General features: G+C 29.5%; 1 protein-coding gene across 4 annotated transcripts; it reads left to right on the top strand.

The window, feature by feature from the left end:
* The first annotated feature begins 7,638 nt into the window (after positions 1-7,638).
* On the top strand, positions 7,639-17,473 carry LOC130980086 (tRNA(adenine(34)) deaminase, chloroplastic). 4 transcript variants are annotated; one of them, XM_057903718.1, is made up of 6 exons: positions 7,639-7,952; positions 8,366-8,480; positions 8,579-12,251; positions 12,341-12,428; positions 15,749-15,876; positions 16,870-17,473. In XM_057903718.1, the coding sequence occupies exons 3-6, from the start codon at positions 8,656-8,658 to the stop codon at positions 17,132-17,134; spliced, it is 4,077 nt and encodes a 1,358-aa protein (XP_057759701.1). In that variant the 5' UTR covers positions 7,639-7,952; positions 8,366-8,480; positions 8,579-8,655; the 3' UTR covers positions 17,135-17,473. The 4 variants fall into 4 exon arrangements, with proteins under 4 accessions (XP_057759701.1, XP_057759700.1, XP_057759699.1 ...); XM_057903717.1 differs by having other exon boundaries at positions 8,574-12,251; XM_057903716.1 differs by having other exon boundaries at positions 8,474-12,251.
* Positions 17,474-18,585: the final 1,112 nt, after the last annotated feature.

The raw sequence follows: 18,585 nt of genomic DNA, 5'->3' as shown, positions 1-18,585 counted from the left end.
TTGATATTTGAATTTGTTTATGAACTTTTATTGATAAATTGTGGATAATATATTATATAAAATTCTAAAATTTTGAATTTTATTAGATTAAAAATTATTTAATTTAAATATTTAAAATTATATATTAAATTTTTAATAATTTTATTTAATATTTAATTAAACCAATTGAATTTCAGTTAAATTTCGGTCAGACCATTAAATTAGTGAACTAACTGTCTTACCAATTCATTGATCAATTCGATTCTCACAACTTTAGTTAAAAGTATGATATTGCACTACAAATTTAAAATACTAGCTAGTATAAATTAAAAATGCTAATTTTTTAAATTTTTTTGATATTATATAATATAATTAATTTATCTTTTTATACGTTGCATGAGTCTTACTCAAATGTAATAAAAAAATTTTATTTTACTAATACTAATATCAAAAAATATTTTAAAAATAAAATATTATTTTAATCCTTAATATTTAGACTAAACAAGTTTAATCACCCGTGCCATACACGTGATAAGATTGAAATTATAATTTTAAGTTGTTATGTTAAATTTCATTTTAATTATAATAATTTAATTAATAAAAAAATAACGTGTATGCGTTGTTTTTCTTTTCTTAATATAATGTTAATTGTATTAACTATAAAATAGTTATTTAATCTATTTTTTTATAAATCAGACATATATACTCAATATGACCATAAATAATCTAGTAATACTTAAATCTACCAACAAATTTTTATATGTTGGTATATTGTGAAGTAAGAAAATATCAAAATCAGCTCGAAATGAAGAATAAATTAATAGAGAATCCTTATGCAAAAAGTTTTGTAATAAACAATAAATAATTTAAACCTACTGAATAACAATTCAATGCTATCCTTTGATGCCTGCAAAATATATACATGAAACAACACTGTATCAATGTTTGTATATAAAATTATATGATTAACGTAATTATAAAATTATTTGTCAAGAGAATAAAATTATACGAATTTTTATGATAATTTTAATATTCTCAAACTATTAATGTACAATAAGAATTCATCTATTAGTTCCTAGAATTTTTAAATTTTTTTAAGTGATAGTAATAAATTTTAATAAATAAATAGATTTAGTAAGACATTTTGTTATTACCTTTTATTATAGGCTCTCAAAAATTTCTCTATATACCACATTCATCGAGCAGTAATTTCCAAGTGTATTAACCCGTGCCATACACGTGATAAGATTAAAATTATAATTTTAAATTATTTTGTTAAGATTAATTTAAATTATAATAATTTGATTAATAAAAATATAACATGTTATGTATTATTTATTTTTTCTTAAGCTAGTGTTAAATATATTAACTCTAAATAGTTATTAATTGATTTTAGTAATCTACTTTTTTCAATAAATCAAACATATATACTCAATGTGACCATAAATAACTTAATAATACTTAGACCTACCAACAAATTTTTATATATTGTTTTACTGTCAAATAAGAACATATCAAAATTAGCTCAAAATAAATAATAAATTATTAGAGAATTCTAATACATAAAATTCTCTAATAAACAATGAATAATTTAAATCTACTAAAAAATAACTCAACACTTTTCTTTGATGCATGCAAAACATATACCTAAAATAATATTATATCAATGTTAGTATACAGTTTTACAATCATCGACCGTATTTACTATACATGAATCCTTCTTAAAAGTTATTCTATACACGTGTGCAGTCGGAAGATAAATTACTAGACTTTATATTATTTTTCTAAATTATTATAATTATGCATTATTTATTAAATGCTAATTGTAATATTGTAATATAATTATAATAAAGATATTTTTATAAAATAAATTTAGAAGAGAGAATAGTACTTTTATTTTGGAGGGAAAATGAATTCATGAGGAATTGACACCTCACTTTTATTAGTTGATAATGTATTAAATATTAATTTTATATAATTATAATAAAAATATTTCTCTAAATTAGTATAATCATGCATTATTCATTAAATGTTAATTGTAATATAATTATAATAAATATATTTTTTAAAATAAATTTAGAAAAGAAAATAGTGATTTCATTTTAGAGAAAAAATGAATTCATGAGGAATTAACACCTCACTTTTATTAGTTGGAGAAAAAATTCAGTTTTAGTATATTTTGTCATTATTATACATTTTTCTCTAATCATATATTCACTGTTTTCTTTTCTTTGTTTCAGCATTTTGAACCTGGGTTTAACTTCTCGTAGTTCTCACTTCTCAGTCATTCTATTAGATGTAGTTGATAACTATTAAAATTCTTTGATTAATATAGGAGAAAAATATATTATTATATGATATAATTAATATGAGTATATTTTATTATTAAATAAACAAAGTTAATATAAAATAAAATTATACATAAAAAACAAAGAAAATAAAATTAAAATAGTAAAAGTGATAAAAAGATTATTTTTATAATTTTATTTTGTCATTTTTATGTATAGAAAATTAAAAAATAGTAAATTTTTAACTAAATTAATTTATATTTGTTGTATTCAATTTAAATAAGTAATAAATTATCTTATTTTAATTTATTCCTTAAATTTATATATCATAAAAATTAAATTAAATAATTAATATACATAATTTTAAATTGTGTGATACTTAAATATCTATTCAAATCAATTAGTTGATATAATTAATTCATCATAATAAATTGACTTTAATGAGTTAAACAAAATAATACAGAAGCATGCTACGTTGATTCTATCATTAAAGGTAAAAATTCGATTTTTATATGATGATAGGATAGATAATATAATAGACAACGAAAAAGAGAAAGATAAACATTTTATATCCTAAGTTGTTTCATTTGAATGTTGCAATGTGGGTATCACATTATTTTACTTATTCTACCCTATGGACCCTTTTGTAACTTTATTTCAGTATCAATAGAATTTCACAACCTTTGAGTACTAAATTAAAATTCAAAATAAAACTAAAAAAAAGTAAAGAGTATAAAATTATTGATTGAAAAATACTCTAAATAATAAAAAGCTAAATTAACTTTAATATTAAATTCATTAATACGATTTTAATTTTATATAATAGTTAAAAAATATATTAGTAAAAGCAAATGGAAGAACAGCTTTAATTAGTATTTGATAAAATATTCATTTAGAATAATTAAAAAATATAAAATTATGATATTATTAAAAATAATACATTTTTATGTTAAAAAAATTATATTTAAATAAAATATTTATAAAATATAAAATTTAGAGTAACATAGCTTTATAAACATTAATCATTAATCAATTATGAACTAACATAAAATTATAATATAATTTATTTATGAAAAAATAATCAATAATTAATATTAATAAATATAAAAATTATCCAAACACTTTAATTAAAAGTATGAATGGTTAATTATTATTCATTATTAATAATATTTTGTTCATAAAAAATGAAAATATAATTATTCAAATTTAGATTTTAGAAAAATAAACGTATAAGTAACAAATGATCTATTTTATCATGTATATTATAAATTAATGAATTAAACTAACTGATATAATGAATTATAATTAATTAATTGGTATAAATTATAATAAATTATATGATATTTAAAAATAAAATAAAATGAATAAAAGAATAAAAAAATAGAAGAATAGAAGACTACAATAAAATAAATTGAATGTAAGTTTTTTTCTTTTTACAAATTTTATATCACATCTGCTTCAATAATAATAAATAAAAATACATTAACTTAATATCTAAGAAAAAAGGATGAGATAAAATCATAACACAATTCTAAAATAAAAGCTTAAATTAAACCATAATATCATTGCACAACACAAATTAAAAGTAATTTCACACTACAATATACCACACAAATAGATAAATGACTTAAGCTTAATTATGGATTTTTTATTTATTTATGCAAACATGATAACACCATGGTCTATAAATGCTTAATGGATAACATATCATATATTGCTCTAAATGATGAGTACGGGAGTTGAAGAGTGTGTGCTGATTTGTGTTCATGATAGTTGCCTTCTTGTGACGACGCCTCATAGGAAGAAAAAGAATTGTTGTAAAAGCTACCCAATGAAAGAGTAATTGGTAAATGAATTATATTTTCTTCTAGCATATATGGCCTTTTATAGTGGTAAAATAAAAATAGAATGAATAAAATTTTGTATTTTTATATTAGAAATAGAATTTGATATTTATCCTAATAAAATTAAATAATTAATTAGTTATATTTAAATAAATAAAATAAATTAAATAAAAATATTTTTAAGAATTAATTAAATCAATTAGTCAATACAAATAATTAGTATAATTAATTTTATTTGATTTATTGAATTCAAAAAATAAATTAAAAAATAATTGATTGAATTAATTAGTTAATATAATTAATTTATTATAATTGATTGGATTTAATAAATTAAAAAAATAAATAGAAAAATATAGGACACAGTGATTTTTTTAACTAAATTAATATGTATTTATTGTATTTAATCAGTATAAGTAACAAATCATCTATGTTATTATATATCTTATTTAATCTTGCATGGCACGAGTAATTATAAGTTATATTTTGATTTCTAATTACTTACGTACATAAATGATTAAAATATATAACATAAATATTGTAATTATTATAATTCTATGATATAATTATAATTAATATATTTTATCATAATTAAATATTGATTTGATATAATTATAATGAAAATACTTTCCCAAAATAATATAATCTACTATTATTCATCCACTAATTATTTGGCAATAAACCTTAATATGATTTTTTACATCTCCGCTATGGAAAATAATTACTTAGATATACCAAATAATATGTAACATATTACTACCTGTATAAGTTAAGGCACAAATACAGAATTTAATTAAGGTGATTGAAACTTTCAACAAACAGAATATGACCTCAATCGAATAAAAAAGGGTACTCGATTTTGCATTAATTAGCTAGTCGAAGAAATAATATACTCATTCATTATTCATGTTTCATTATATTTTTTAAATAATATATAGAAAATATATATCCTGTGTTGTGACTATTAGTAATTTTATTAATAAACCTTTTTTTAAATTATTACTAATTTCAATTTTAATAGAAAATCTGAGGAAATAATTTCGCTTGCCATAAATAATATACTAAAACTGTTAGTATATTATCTTCTATAGGGTTAATTGAATTTATCGATGATTTTCCCGTGTAAATCGTTATTACCCAGATTTTAATAACTACTTAATATACAAAATTTGAAATTGGAAATTGTTATTACTAATTCAATTAACTGATTAATTGAGTAATAATTGTCAAATTATTAAGGTACAAAATCATTAATTTACTCAATAGATTTCCATATATTATTTATATTTCAAGTAATAATTTGAAATTATATTATTTACCCAATTAATAATACTATTATTAATAATTTTTTTTGCATTGATTTTTAAATCAATTATTAAATAATTATTTTTGTTAAGATAATTGTTTATAAATTATTTCAAATTATATTTTGTTAAGATATAATTATTTAGATTATTACTCATAGCACGGGTATAATTTAATTTTATACCAATTAATCAATTATAATTATATGACACGGGTGTAATTTCAATTTTATCCACCGATTATTGGCAAATAAATTTTATTCTAATTATAAATAAAATCTATTTTTATTGACAAATAAATTGTCTTTAGGTCAACGATTTAATATATGTGTAGGTTCATTTTTTGTCAAATATAATGAAAATACAAATAAAGAAATAAAGGATAAAAATAAACTTAATAATATCTGACACTACTTTATTTTATTAAATTATTTAAAAATAGCAAATCTACAAAAAATAATCGTAATATATAAATTGAGGCAATAATTTAAAATTCTATAATTATAATTTAATCAAATACTAATAGTAAAACTAAATTACCTAAACAATATTGAACATATTCTAGTCCTTAGTCACATATAGTATAGAATGATTCTTGTAACGATAACCAACTGAAATAACATTGTAAGTTTTAATATTTAGAATTCGTGCAAAATCAGACAATCCTCTTGTTAGATAAGCTTCATCATCCGCTATCCATGCAATGCGGCAAGATATAGAATTGTCACACCGAGAAACCAAACTAACTCTTATTCCCCTCAATGGCATTGCATGCTTGCAAAAGAAAGCTGGTAATTTCTGAAAAAAATCAAAATATGTTAAAAAAATTATTCTAATAATGAACAACTTAAACTAAAAAAATTTAAATATATTACCAATCGTTGAAATTGTATATTTGAATTTGTCACGAATTTAGCAAAACTAAACTGAAACTGAGAGAATTCAATTTCATTATGTGCTCCACTTCAAAGATTTTCGGGCAGACGTAAAAAGCATGGAGGGGATGGAACTTGAACTTGCCCTATAAAGTTCCGTGAATGCAATTTCTCAATCAAAAATCGAGCTCCTCCTAAGAAATCTAACTTTAACCACATTCCATTGGGTTGGTCATAATAGGTGAGTAGATCCAACCATCCTTCGGTAAAGTAGAGACTATTGCCTCTTCTTTGAATGCTTACATCCATGTAGTTGGAATCCGAATCAGTGAAGACAACTCGATGAGGTATTTCATGGATGTGATGTATTGTAAATGATTGTGGCAAAAGACAATCGAACTGGAATATTAGACGATAAGAATAACTTAGAGTAACAACAAATAAAAAATTATCAAAAGAATAATATAATAGAATGAGTATATGAAAAATATTATAAAAAATTATAAATTGTACCTTAAAAGGATCAACTTCAATAAAAAACGAAGAATACATTCTTATTCTATGAATTAGTAAAAAAACCACTAAATATAAAATTACGAATTGACTCTCAAATTTAGATTCATGTATCACAGGAAAACACTATATATAGACTTTAGTAAAACAAAAATAAATATGTAAATTACCTATTATTAAGGTAATTTTTTAATAATGCATTAAATTTTGATTTGATACAATTATAATGAAGATATGTTTCTAAATTAGTATAATTATATATTATTTATTAAATATTAATTACAATATAATTATATTAAAGATATTTTTTATAAAATAATTTAGAAAAATTATTTGATATACATGAATCGGGTAACAAAGATTTTTTTTTATTATTATTACTATTATTGATATTATTATTATCATTAAAATTATTAAAAGTATTTTTAATTGATAATTGATAAGTAGTTTAATAGTGTATTAAATATTGATTTGATATAATTATAATAAAGATATGTTGCTAAATTAGTATAATTATATATTATTCATTTAGTATTAATTATAATATAATTACAATAAAATAATTCAGAATAGAAAAAAAAATTTATTCATTTTGGAGGAAAAACGGAGGCATGAGAGATCGACACGTCATCTTTAGTAGCTGAGAAAAAACCCAATTTTAGTATATTAAGTAGATTCTAATAAAAAAAAAGGTACTTTACCCCCTGTTTTAATAAACAACTAAACATGCCGATGATATCTTAAATTAGATGTAAACATATTCAAAGCTGTACATAAAGTATATAATCAAATATTTTGCCAAATAATATACGTCTATACACTCTGGCTGAACTGTGTTGTGTGCTTTTGCCACAAACAAACAAGGCAAATCAAACCCCAGCTGAGACTATTCACCACTCTCTCTCTCTCTCTCTCTCTCTCTCTCTCTCTCTCTCTCTCTCTCTCTCTCTCTGCTTTCCCCAATCTCACATTTCTCATCCTATTTCTTTCGTTTATCACGCTTTAATTTTGCATTCAACGAAGCTTAGTGTTCTTCCAGTACACATGCAGATCGTAGCTATGGTGTATAGTACCCATCACGGTTGAGGGTCTCACTTGCTTTTCGCTTTCGAAATCTCTCTCTTCAAAAGGCACGCGCTCTTTCTTAGTTAGGTACATATAACCCTCTTTATCATCAGTTTTCATGCATTTTCGTTGTTTTATCGCAATTAGTCAAGTTTGTATAGAAATTGAATCCTTGTACTCTGGGTTGGTGAAAACTGTGAGAGCATAGGGAAATTCTTTGTTTCGTTTAAGAATAAAATTAAAATTATTATTCTTGATTTCAAGTGAAAAAAATGATATTTCTGCGTTGATGATTGTTTATTAACACAAAGATTGCAACTATTGTAAGGTTTATTTTTTTTTTTCCGGAGTTTAATTCATATGCGTCCTTTTGACACCGTTGGCATCCTTATCTTATGCATATTATTATATAGACTGTATATAAGTTATAATTGACATAATAATGAGTTCTTTATTGGTATGATTTAACACATTAAGATTTATTTATATTTTTTATTCAGTGTTATGGGATGTAGTAGAATATAAGCAGAGTGTGGATCAGATGTATTTTGAAGGTGATTTACTCAGCGAGCTAACACGCTTTGGGCTTCTACATTGACTCCTAGCAGATTACAGGTGACAGCTTATTACGATTGCTTTCGTAGCTTGCTCGGTCCACCTTATATGAGCATTTCTGGCTGTGGTCTGATACTTTCTCTACTTGAATAGCTCAGTTGTGAATAAAAGAGCTTGCTCAATTCATCAGCTTACGGTACCCTCTCCCATCCTTTCTGGGAAGGCAAATGTAACTATGCACAACACATATTTTAGCTCTACAATTTATGCTGTCAGGGGTAGGGAGTCATTCTCATTATCTTTCAATGGCTACTCAAACATCTGTTATGAAAGATTTGACAGAACTCCATCACACTGTTCATCATGTTGTCGCTGTTGTGGTTGTTGTGCACTCTCCAATTATAGGGTACCAATAAAGCCTAGTCTTCTAAATGGGTTGAGGCAGTCCACTCTCCTTCATCTGTCAGCTAGAAGATTTATTTTGGGTAGAGAACAGTTTTTTCCCCGTCTACCAGCTTATGGTCTACACAAAAGATGTTATGTGAATGAAGAAACTGTTTGCAATAGAAGTAGAAGGAGAATAGAGGGAGAATGTGTCTGTGCGGGAGACTCGCGAAAAGGGAGGGAAAGTTACCATTCATTTGGTTCTGATGATGCCGAAGCAGTTCTCAGCTTATTGAGTGAGCAATCAGATAAGGATACTATTGATGTTAAAAGGAAGAATGTCTCCACATCCAGAAGAAATGAAGCAGAGAAGAACATAAAGAGTGTGAGTAGGCAGAGAAATTTGAATTTGGGTAAGAAAGTAGAAACAAAGACAAAAGGGATCTTGAAGCAACGCGAGACATGTGCTATTGACTTGAGAAGAGAGAATGAAAAATCTAGCAGAGGAAATGTAGCCTTGGCCAGAAGTGAAGGCCATAGGTCGAGAAAAGATGTTTCTAGTTGTTCATCTTATTACACAGTTTCATCAGGAGATCTCGGGAGTGACATCGATGTTCAGGATAAACATGGTTTGGAAGAATGTTCATCAGGATATGAGAATGATGAAGCAAATTATGTGAAGGAAGAATTCAACAAACAAAGAGATGATTTGGTGAGGCTGCAGGACTTTTCAAAGCATGAAAAAACTGCATTTGGTGCTGACATTGATTCTAGCCTAAGGAAGAAGTCTGAAAAGAAGCTGGCCGAGGTAACAGTGCAGGAAATAAAATCCACAAGAGAACAGCAAGATGTGCATTCAGAAGGATTTAGATCACATGAACCTAGTAGTTATGGTAAAGCGTCTCTTTCACATAAGCAAGTCAATAGTAAGGAAGATGATGATTCGTCTTTTCTCAAGCGTCAGAATGCATTTATTCAAGCAAGAAACAAAAGGCATCAATACACAGGTGTGCAAGATTCTGGTGTCGATGAATTTGAAACAACCTTGGTTTCAAAACAGGCATTTACTGGCAGGCATGAGGAACTTGATCTATCTGATGCACAGTTAAAGGAAACAAGAGATGAACATAAAAAAATTGTTGGCTCTACTACCACTGGAAAGCAAACCTTGAATTCAAAGAAGATTTCCAGTAGCAGACATGGGAACCTTGAGATACTAGAAACATGCTCACACGAAAGAAGTGATGAACAGAAAAAATTTTCTGGTTCTACTTCTACCACAGGAAAGGATGTTATAAATAGAAGTTCACATAAATATATTGAAACTTCAAAAGTTGAAGACATTCAAAGGACATCCATGAAGAATCTTGGAGCACAAAGGATTTCAGTTTCAAGTTCTGTTCAGGGAATGGAGGAGCATCAACACCAAAAAGGAGAGAAGAGACTTCTAAAGAGAGAGGAAAAGACTGAGATTAAAGATATGAGAAAATCTCAACATATTTCTGAAGTATCACACGGTCATCAGAGTAATATTGAAGATACTTCTATCATAAATGCTAGAACTAAAATAAAGAACACAGATGAAAAGCAACTTTCAAGCTCTCAAAGAACCTCTGAGAAGGTGAAGCACATACCTAAAAGCACATTGAAGTCAGTTGCCAAAACTACAGAAAGTTCTTGCCAAACAGATGAAACAATTGTAAATTTTGAATTAAGCAGGGAGGACAAAACAACTCGGAAAGTAACAATGTCAGATAAAACTTCCTCAAGAGAGGAATCCAACATCCGGGGATCAAGGAGTTTTGTTTCTGAATCTGGAACACATGTCACATTAACAGATGATCATGAAAGAAAGTCTGCAACGATGTTGATTGCTTCCTCATCCCAAGAGTCAACAGGTGGAGGCTCAGCACGTGCTCAAATAACTTCTCGAGTCGCTAGCCCAGAAATTATTGTCGAAACTTCAGAAAGTGGCTCATCTGATACATCTGATCATTCTGATAAAAGTCCTGTTTTGCTACAATATTCTAGAGATGGAAGTAATCAGTCTTACAGTGAACCGTATACCATCATGGCTCCAGAAGATTCTCTTCGTTCAGTTGATTGCTTAGAGAAATCATCCAATCAGTTTGTTGCTGAGTTTGTTCAGAGAGCCAGACATGAAGTTGCCACTTCAGCCACATCAGAGGTGGAAGGTACTAGAACAAAGTTAGCTGTTGAAGATGAGGGGAACCAGATCTACAATTCAAGCAGGCAACATACTGAAGATGATTCTCAGTCTAAGAAGCATGATTCTAGCCATTCCTCTGGGATTCGAGAGTCCAAAGGACCTTCTGATGAGATGTGGGATGAAACAAAATCTTCTGTTGAGCAAAGTCAAAGAGCTGAAGAATCGGAGGTTGGCAATGAAACGTCAAAAATAATTGTCCGTAGAACCGGCAGGTCCCTTTGGAGTATGATTGCTGACGTTGTAAAATTACGTTGGGTTTCACATGCTGCTTCTACTTCAGCTGAAAGATCAGATGAGAGAAACTCACCAAACAAGTCTGATAGTGAAACATGGTTTTCTGGGCAGGAGCATGCGGAAAGGCATAAAAGTAGTGCTATAAAAGAAGCGAGTGTGATATCACCAGAAGCCATTACAATTGACAAGTTAAAACAGGGTAAAAATGATACCCAATGCGAAGGGGAGATGTCTGACACTAGAAGAATTAAGGACAAAGGAAAATGTGTTGAGATTAGATCATCTGATAGTGAAACATGGTTATCTGAGAAGGAGCAACAGGAAAACTATGAAAGTAGTTTAATAAAAGAAACAAGTGTGCAACCACCAGAAGTCATGACAATTGACAAGTTAAAACCGGGTAAAAATTATACACAAAGTGAAGAGACGTCTGACACTAAAAGAATTAAGAATAAAGGAAAACATGTTAAAGTTAGATCATCATCAAATACTGAAGAAAGTGGGTCTGTAACCATCCCGTATGCTTCAGGAGAGGAAAATATTGAATGGACCAGAGATAGAAAAGATTTAAAAATTAGTACTTCGGGCATTAAAAGTGTGGACTTTCCAAGTGCATCATTGCCTGCCAGAGGGCCTCCTGTTGCAAGCCCAATTGTAAATATTGGTGTGCTTGACTTGTCTCGAACTCGGTCAGTGTTGCCAATCAAGGAACCAGTTCCTTCAGTGCAGTCTGAATTGTCTGCTTCAGGGGAAAAGGATGGAGAATTGAAACAAAGAAAGTTTCAGAGGACCGGGCAAGTCTTAAGAGATAGATTTGATGACTGGGAGGAAGCCTATCAACTTGAACTTGAGCAGCGAAGGATGGATGAAATGTTCATGAAGGAAGCACTTCTAGAAGCCAAGAAGGCCGCAGATATTTGGGAAGTCCCCGTTGGTGCTGTTCTTGTGCAGCAAGGAAAAATTATTGCCCGGGGATGCAACTTGTGAGTATCATGATCTACAATGATATTTCAATCTCTTTAGCTGTTTTGCATTAAGTTGTTCATAATCAATATCAAATAATCTGTTTCAGGGTCGAAGAGTTACGGGACTCCACTGCACATGCAGAGATGATTTGTATACGAGAAGCTTCAAATCTTCTTCGGACATGGAGACTATCAGTATGTTTTCCTTGTTTTAGTTTAGATTGTTTTATTTACTGCCAAAGTTTGATATTTGTTAGTTCAGGCTCCGTTTGGTTCATGTCTCACAAAGGCCGAGACACAGACACAGACATGAATACTGAGATAAGCACACATACACAAAGATACGGTTAAAAAGAATTGTGTTTGGCAATTATAATGGACCGAGCACACATTATTTTAATGTCTATTTTACCCTTAAAAAAATGCAAACAAAATTTTACACACACACACACACACATATATATATATATATATATATATTAGGGTTTGTGTCAAGAAGCTTGAAGAAAGCAAAGAGAGAAAAAGAGAAGAGAAATAAAATTACGAATTGCAAAAATGAATGTAGTCTACTTTAGTAACGTGTCAGTCAATATATATACAACACCTTATGCACACTTAATCAAACTATAATTAACTTACTAACATATATAATATATGGAAAAAAATAAAATTAAAATAAAATAAAAAATGAATAGAAAAGAAACAGATCTACACAATAGAAGAGAAAAGTACACAAAAATGTAGCAGATTTACAAATCAGATGAAAGAAGAACGAAGAGATGAAGTAGATAACATAGGACTTTCGCAAGATGGTGGTGGCTGCAAACAACCTTCTTCATGCCCACAGTTGTGATAGTGTATCCAACTCAGAGAGGGGAAGGGAGGGAAGGAGGGAGAGAGAGAGCGAGCTTGTTCTTAGAGGATAAAGGTGAACAATAACAAAGATGAAGAAGAAGAGAGCAGGGAGTCCTTGTTATTGGAGGAGGAAAGTGTGCGGAAAAGAAAAGAGAAAAATGAGGCAAGGATAAAATAGTATGAAAATATAATTTCATTTGTGTTTCAAGTAAAAAATTTGTGTCTTGCCTTTTTGAAGAGACACAAATTACATGTATTTTATGGGTACTCATGTGTAACCGTGTCTCTCTCAATTTTGTGTCTTAATAACCTAACAGTGAACATTTATACCCGTGTCTATGTCTTTGTGTCTTGTCTTCAAAAACAAACGCTACCTCATTTATATATTACTTTTAAGTCCAGGTGACCGTCTTAAGATACGACAGTAGTGTCTTTATACTTTCATAGTTGAAGTGAATTAGACCATCTTTTTTCCCCAAACATGAATAGCAGCTGACCTAAGATTTACACAACATTCATAACACTTTTAACATCCAAATGCTTGCTATCTAATCTGTTATTTGTCTTATTCTCTTTAATATGATATAATCTACTATTATAGTATAACATGAATGTCAATTAATTATGTAACATACCACTAAAATGCCAAGCAAACTGAACCATGATCATGTGTTCACTGATGTCATAGAAATTCTGCCTTCATGGTGACAATATCTGTACTATAGACAATAGTTAGGTTCAAGCATTGTATAGTACAATCTTCAAGCACACCTTATTACTTAATGAGTACTGTCATGGGTAAACAGTTTGGTTTAAGAATCGTTGTCTTCCTCTGGATGCTTCTTGGTAGAGAACATAGTTTGGACTATGCTTAGTGTTTCACTAACCAAACCAGTCTATGTTCACAATGCCTAAACTAAACACCATCCACATGTCTAAACTGTAGAGTTGGGATAAAATTTGACCTTAGTTCAAACCTTAAAGCTTGTTCAAGAGAGAATGATTTCCCAAGTTATTATGGAGTACTTTGATCATATGTCTAGCCAATGTGAGATTAACACACCATTATCATACCTAATTTTAGACATTTATATGTAGCTTAACATCATCCATAAAATAAACTTTGATTGTATTAGACTTTACCATTATGTACAATATCATGCTTCTACCTAACAACTTAAACTTTTAGAAGATATGGTCATGACATGGTGTGATAACTAAAGCGATCTAGAATTTCAACAGGAGCACATTGGATACAAAACTATCATTTGGTTCTATAGTTCTACTTAACAGCTCAAGCCTCAAACATTTAGGAGATAGAATTCACCGCATGATCAAACCATTTTTATTCTCTCTCCACCCCCCCCCCCCCCCCCCCCGCGGCGAACCGGTAGTTTTTTTTCTGCACTATACAAGATTGAAAGAACATGATCCTTTCATTTTTCATCATTTGGGATTCTAAAATAATTCTTCCATTATTCAACAAAGCATCTTTAGTAGATGTTCAAGTGTATTAGGAATGAAAGCCCACCTACTTATTAGAGAGGCTGAGAGTAAGCGTTGGCACTTTGAGCTTCCCTTCATTTGCTTTGCAGGAGCTGCACATTGCATCAGTTGCAAAATAGGAAGTCAGGAATTAGGAGAGCAAGAGACCTCCCAAATATACCTACACCATTGTATTCTTATTACCCAAATAATACACACTTACTTTGTTTTTTGCTTTTCTCTGAATTGGTTCCTCAATAACGTCTTTTGATCTTTTTGTAAGCACCTTAATACTCAAGTCTAACAATCCAGTGTCAATGGAGACGTGATGGATGCACTCTATAGTACTTCATTAGGTCTCTTGCTGACCAGAATCCTCTAGAGATAGCCCTCTTTGTACCACTGACAACAAGGCTCCGATATCGTTAAGTACCTAAAGGAGTTGGGGATTACACACCTTAAAAACTATTTGTTAAGGGGGAAGAATTACTCCCCTTAAATACAACATTGAGCATCCTACTGATGTGGAACTTTGGAAATCCTATACTACCTAAGTCTCTAACACCTTTGTCATCAACTATTACAAGATTGACCAATCTTGGTATTTTTACATGACAATTTCTTGTTGCTATGTTATATATATCGAGTACATTTGCTTTATAGTTTGTAGACTATAATTTGGTAGCACAAAAAGGTAACTTTCTTCACTTTTGCTAAGAAGATGGTTCTGATCATGCAATAACCTGAACATGTTTATAATATTGGATAACAAAATGAATCCGGTGTAGATTGTCTATTATGATAACATATTCAAGGACGGATTAGTCATAAATAATAACTATTGAAATGGGTTAAGATAAGAAATAGATTATGTATGTTTCTCTCGAATTTTATCTTTCAGTTTATAGTGTTAAAACCCTTGTTATAACAACATTCTCAAAATGTGCTTCTATAAAAACATGAATATTATATGTTCAAATTACCTTTAGCAGTACTTGATAAAGGTGGTTTGGAATGGAGGAAAAGTAAATGATGTGTTATTAGCTAACTTCGTTTCAAGGATCATATGGTAATTTGGTCTGTCTTGAGGAATCATTGACATCTATTATTACTTATGTGATGCAAGAATTAGTTTCATGTCTCATTTGTTGGCGACAAATTTTTCTCACTTTCAGGGCACTACACTTTATGTTACGCTTGAGCCCTGTCCAATGTGTGCTGGCGCCATTCTTCAGGCAAGAGTAGATACTGTTGTGTGGGGAGCTCCCAATAAGCTTCTTGGAGCTGATGGAAGCTGGATCAGGTATGCAGCTGACATGCATGTATTGTGTATAGTTATTGGGTGGCAAGGGGAGTTGAGTCTTATGTACATCTTTTTCATGACAAAAACTGGTTTATTGTCTTTGGTAGCTTGGTGAAATTGATTTTGGTCGTGCCTTAATAAACTGTTGAAAGAAAATGAGGGAATTCATACTACTAAAATATTAAATAGATACCAACGTCTATTTGTCTACTTCTTTATTTATTAAATGTTTATAATAATAACAAATGTGAAACTAGTTTAAATGATAAGTATTTATACTCTAATTAAAAGGTCATAGGTTCAAGTCAAAAAGGTATGAATACATGCAAAGAACGGCATTTTAGTGAGGAAAAAAATGTGCACCTAACTTCCATTATAGTAATAACAATGTCGGGAAAGAAAAAGAATAGTAATATTTATACCCCTGAAACATAAATCATACCAATTGCATTTGAGTTGTCTAAAGTTTGAACTATATAATATGGCCAAATAAAGAGAAATATTTGGGAAGGGGAGCTTTGGAGCAACAGTTGAGTTGTCTCCATGTGACCTGAAGATTACAGGTTCAAGCCGTGGAAACAGTTACTGATGTAATTAGGCTAAGGATATTACACTCTTTGGGTGCGACTTTTTCCCGGACCCTGTGTTAATGCGGAATGCTTGTGCACTGCCAGGCTGCCCTTTTTTTTATAAAGAGGAATGTTTGGATACCAAATTCCATTTGTACTGTTCTATGGGATCCATTAATAGAGGCCTACAATTTGGTTTGTGTTTTGCATGGTTTAGGAAGAAACTTCTGTATTTAAAACTGACATAACTTGCATCTGGAAAAAAAAAAAACCATTATACCATCTTTTTGAAGTGACTAATTTTCCTGGTGGGAATTGAGTCATGGAAAGTTACTTGTATTCACTTATTCAGTGCATCAGAGATTCTATAGATGATTTATGAAAGGCCAAACAAATAAATAAAAATGACTGAACTTTTTTGCAGGCTTTTCCCCGAGGGAGGAGAAAGCTCAGATTCCAGAGATATGCCGCCTGCTCCAGTTCATCCATTTCATCCGAAGATTACGATACGACGAGGCATCTTGGAAAATGAGTGCGCAGACGTAATGCAGCAATTCTTTCAGCTGAGGAGGAAACAGAAGAAAGACGAATCGCCAAAGGAGCCTTCTCGCCTCTCACTTACTCACCGGCATCACCACGCCAAGTTCCTCAACAAGTTACATGACATCTTCCACGTATTCTGTTTGTAAATGACCTATTAGCACATAATTTTCCCTCATGTTTTAAATGAGCTTTCTAAATAAAAATTTTCAAACATGATGAGAGTAGTCATAGTGAAGAGTACAATATTCCATTTCCATTCCCCACTTCTAGATCATATTCAATCGGTTATGCTGTCAATAACAGTAATTCCAGAAATTAACAAAAATACTGTTGGCAACCTTTGTTACAAAGTTATTCTTTGATGGTTTCGTTTGGAATTATGACAATACTTATATGATATAGTAGACCCTATCTGTCTTTGTGATCATTTACAAGAAAGAGAAATCTGGAGTATGTACAACGATTACACTGCAGCTAAAACATCACAATCGCTTTTTATGTTGGACCATCAGATATCAACAGAAAGTGAGAACGACCTAATACTTACACATCGCTCATAATACGAATGTATGATGTAAATTGTAGGCAAAATCATGTCTGCGCCAAATATTAAACCTAGGGTCAGTTGCTCAGTAATATACTGAGTGATGTTTTGTGTAATTATAGCCACCCCAATTGTTCAACTTTTATTCATCTCTCTTATTTATCTCGTTCAACAAAGATTTAATAATAAAGTAGTCATGAGCAAAACACCCGATTAAAAATAACATTAACATCTTTTGTCGTATATTTAGTTTACTCTTCTGCTTAAACAAGTGTCAAGGTTTGAATTCTGCCTTGTATATACGACAATCCATTAGCCAGCGACAAACTCTTAAACGAGAAACTTTGGTCCGCGACAAATTAGTTTGACATGTCAAGTTAGAAAATACTATGGGAAACGCATTTGTATTAAATTTTCCGGAGGGTAATTCAATAAACTTTACCAATAAATTTTTTTTCCCCTCACCCACCTTACTCTATTCTAGTAAATATTAGCGGTGTATGTTACCAAGCCGAACCAAAATTTACCACAAAACTGAGTCGAAATTTACAACAACCGAATAGAAAACTGAAAAAATCAATTTTTTTTGTTTTTCTGAATTAAACGATTGGTTCGGTTGGCTCGACAAAAACCAAATCGAACCAAACCGAACCGAAAAAGTGGCTTAGTAATGCATTGAAATAGAAATTTTAGACTTAACAAATGTGTTTGTTTTATATTTAATTGTTGGAACGAGTTAAAATTGTGTTAAATTTGAATATAATGTAATGTTATTTCAATTTATTGATTGTTTTGAACATCATTTTACTGAGATTAATTTTCTATTAGTTAGGATTTAAAAATCGAAAAAATCGACCGAACAAAACCGCTTTTGATTCGATTCGATTCGGTTCGATTGTTACACAAACAGCAAACCGATTGGTTAGTACTTTGTGAAAATCGAACAGATCGATTCAGTTAGTTTTTGGTCCAAAACCGAACCAAACCGAACCGATAACACCCTAATAAATATCAACTTAAGTGTGCTTAAAAATACTAGATAGAGCATTCTCA

This window comes from Arachis stenosperma, chromosome 5 (genome assembly GCF_014773155.1).
Source record: "Arachis stenosperma cultivar V10309 chromosome 5, arast.V10309.gnm1.PFL2, whole genome shotgun sequence".
In the NCBI taxonomy this organism is placed as follows: domain Eukaryota; kingdom Viridiplantae; phylum Streptophyta; class Magnoliopsida; order Fabales; family Fabaceae; genus Arachis; species Arachis stenosperma.
Note: the sequence above shows the minus strand (reverse complement) of the source record. Positions and strands in the feature narration are given on the sequence as shown.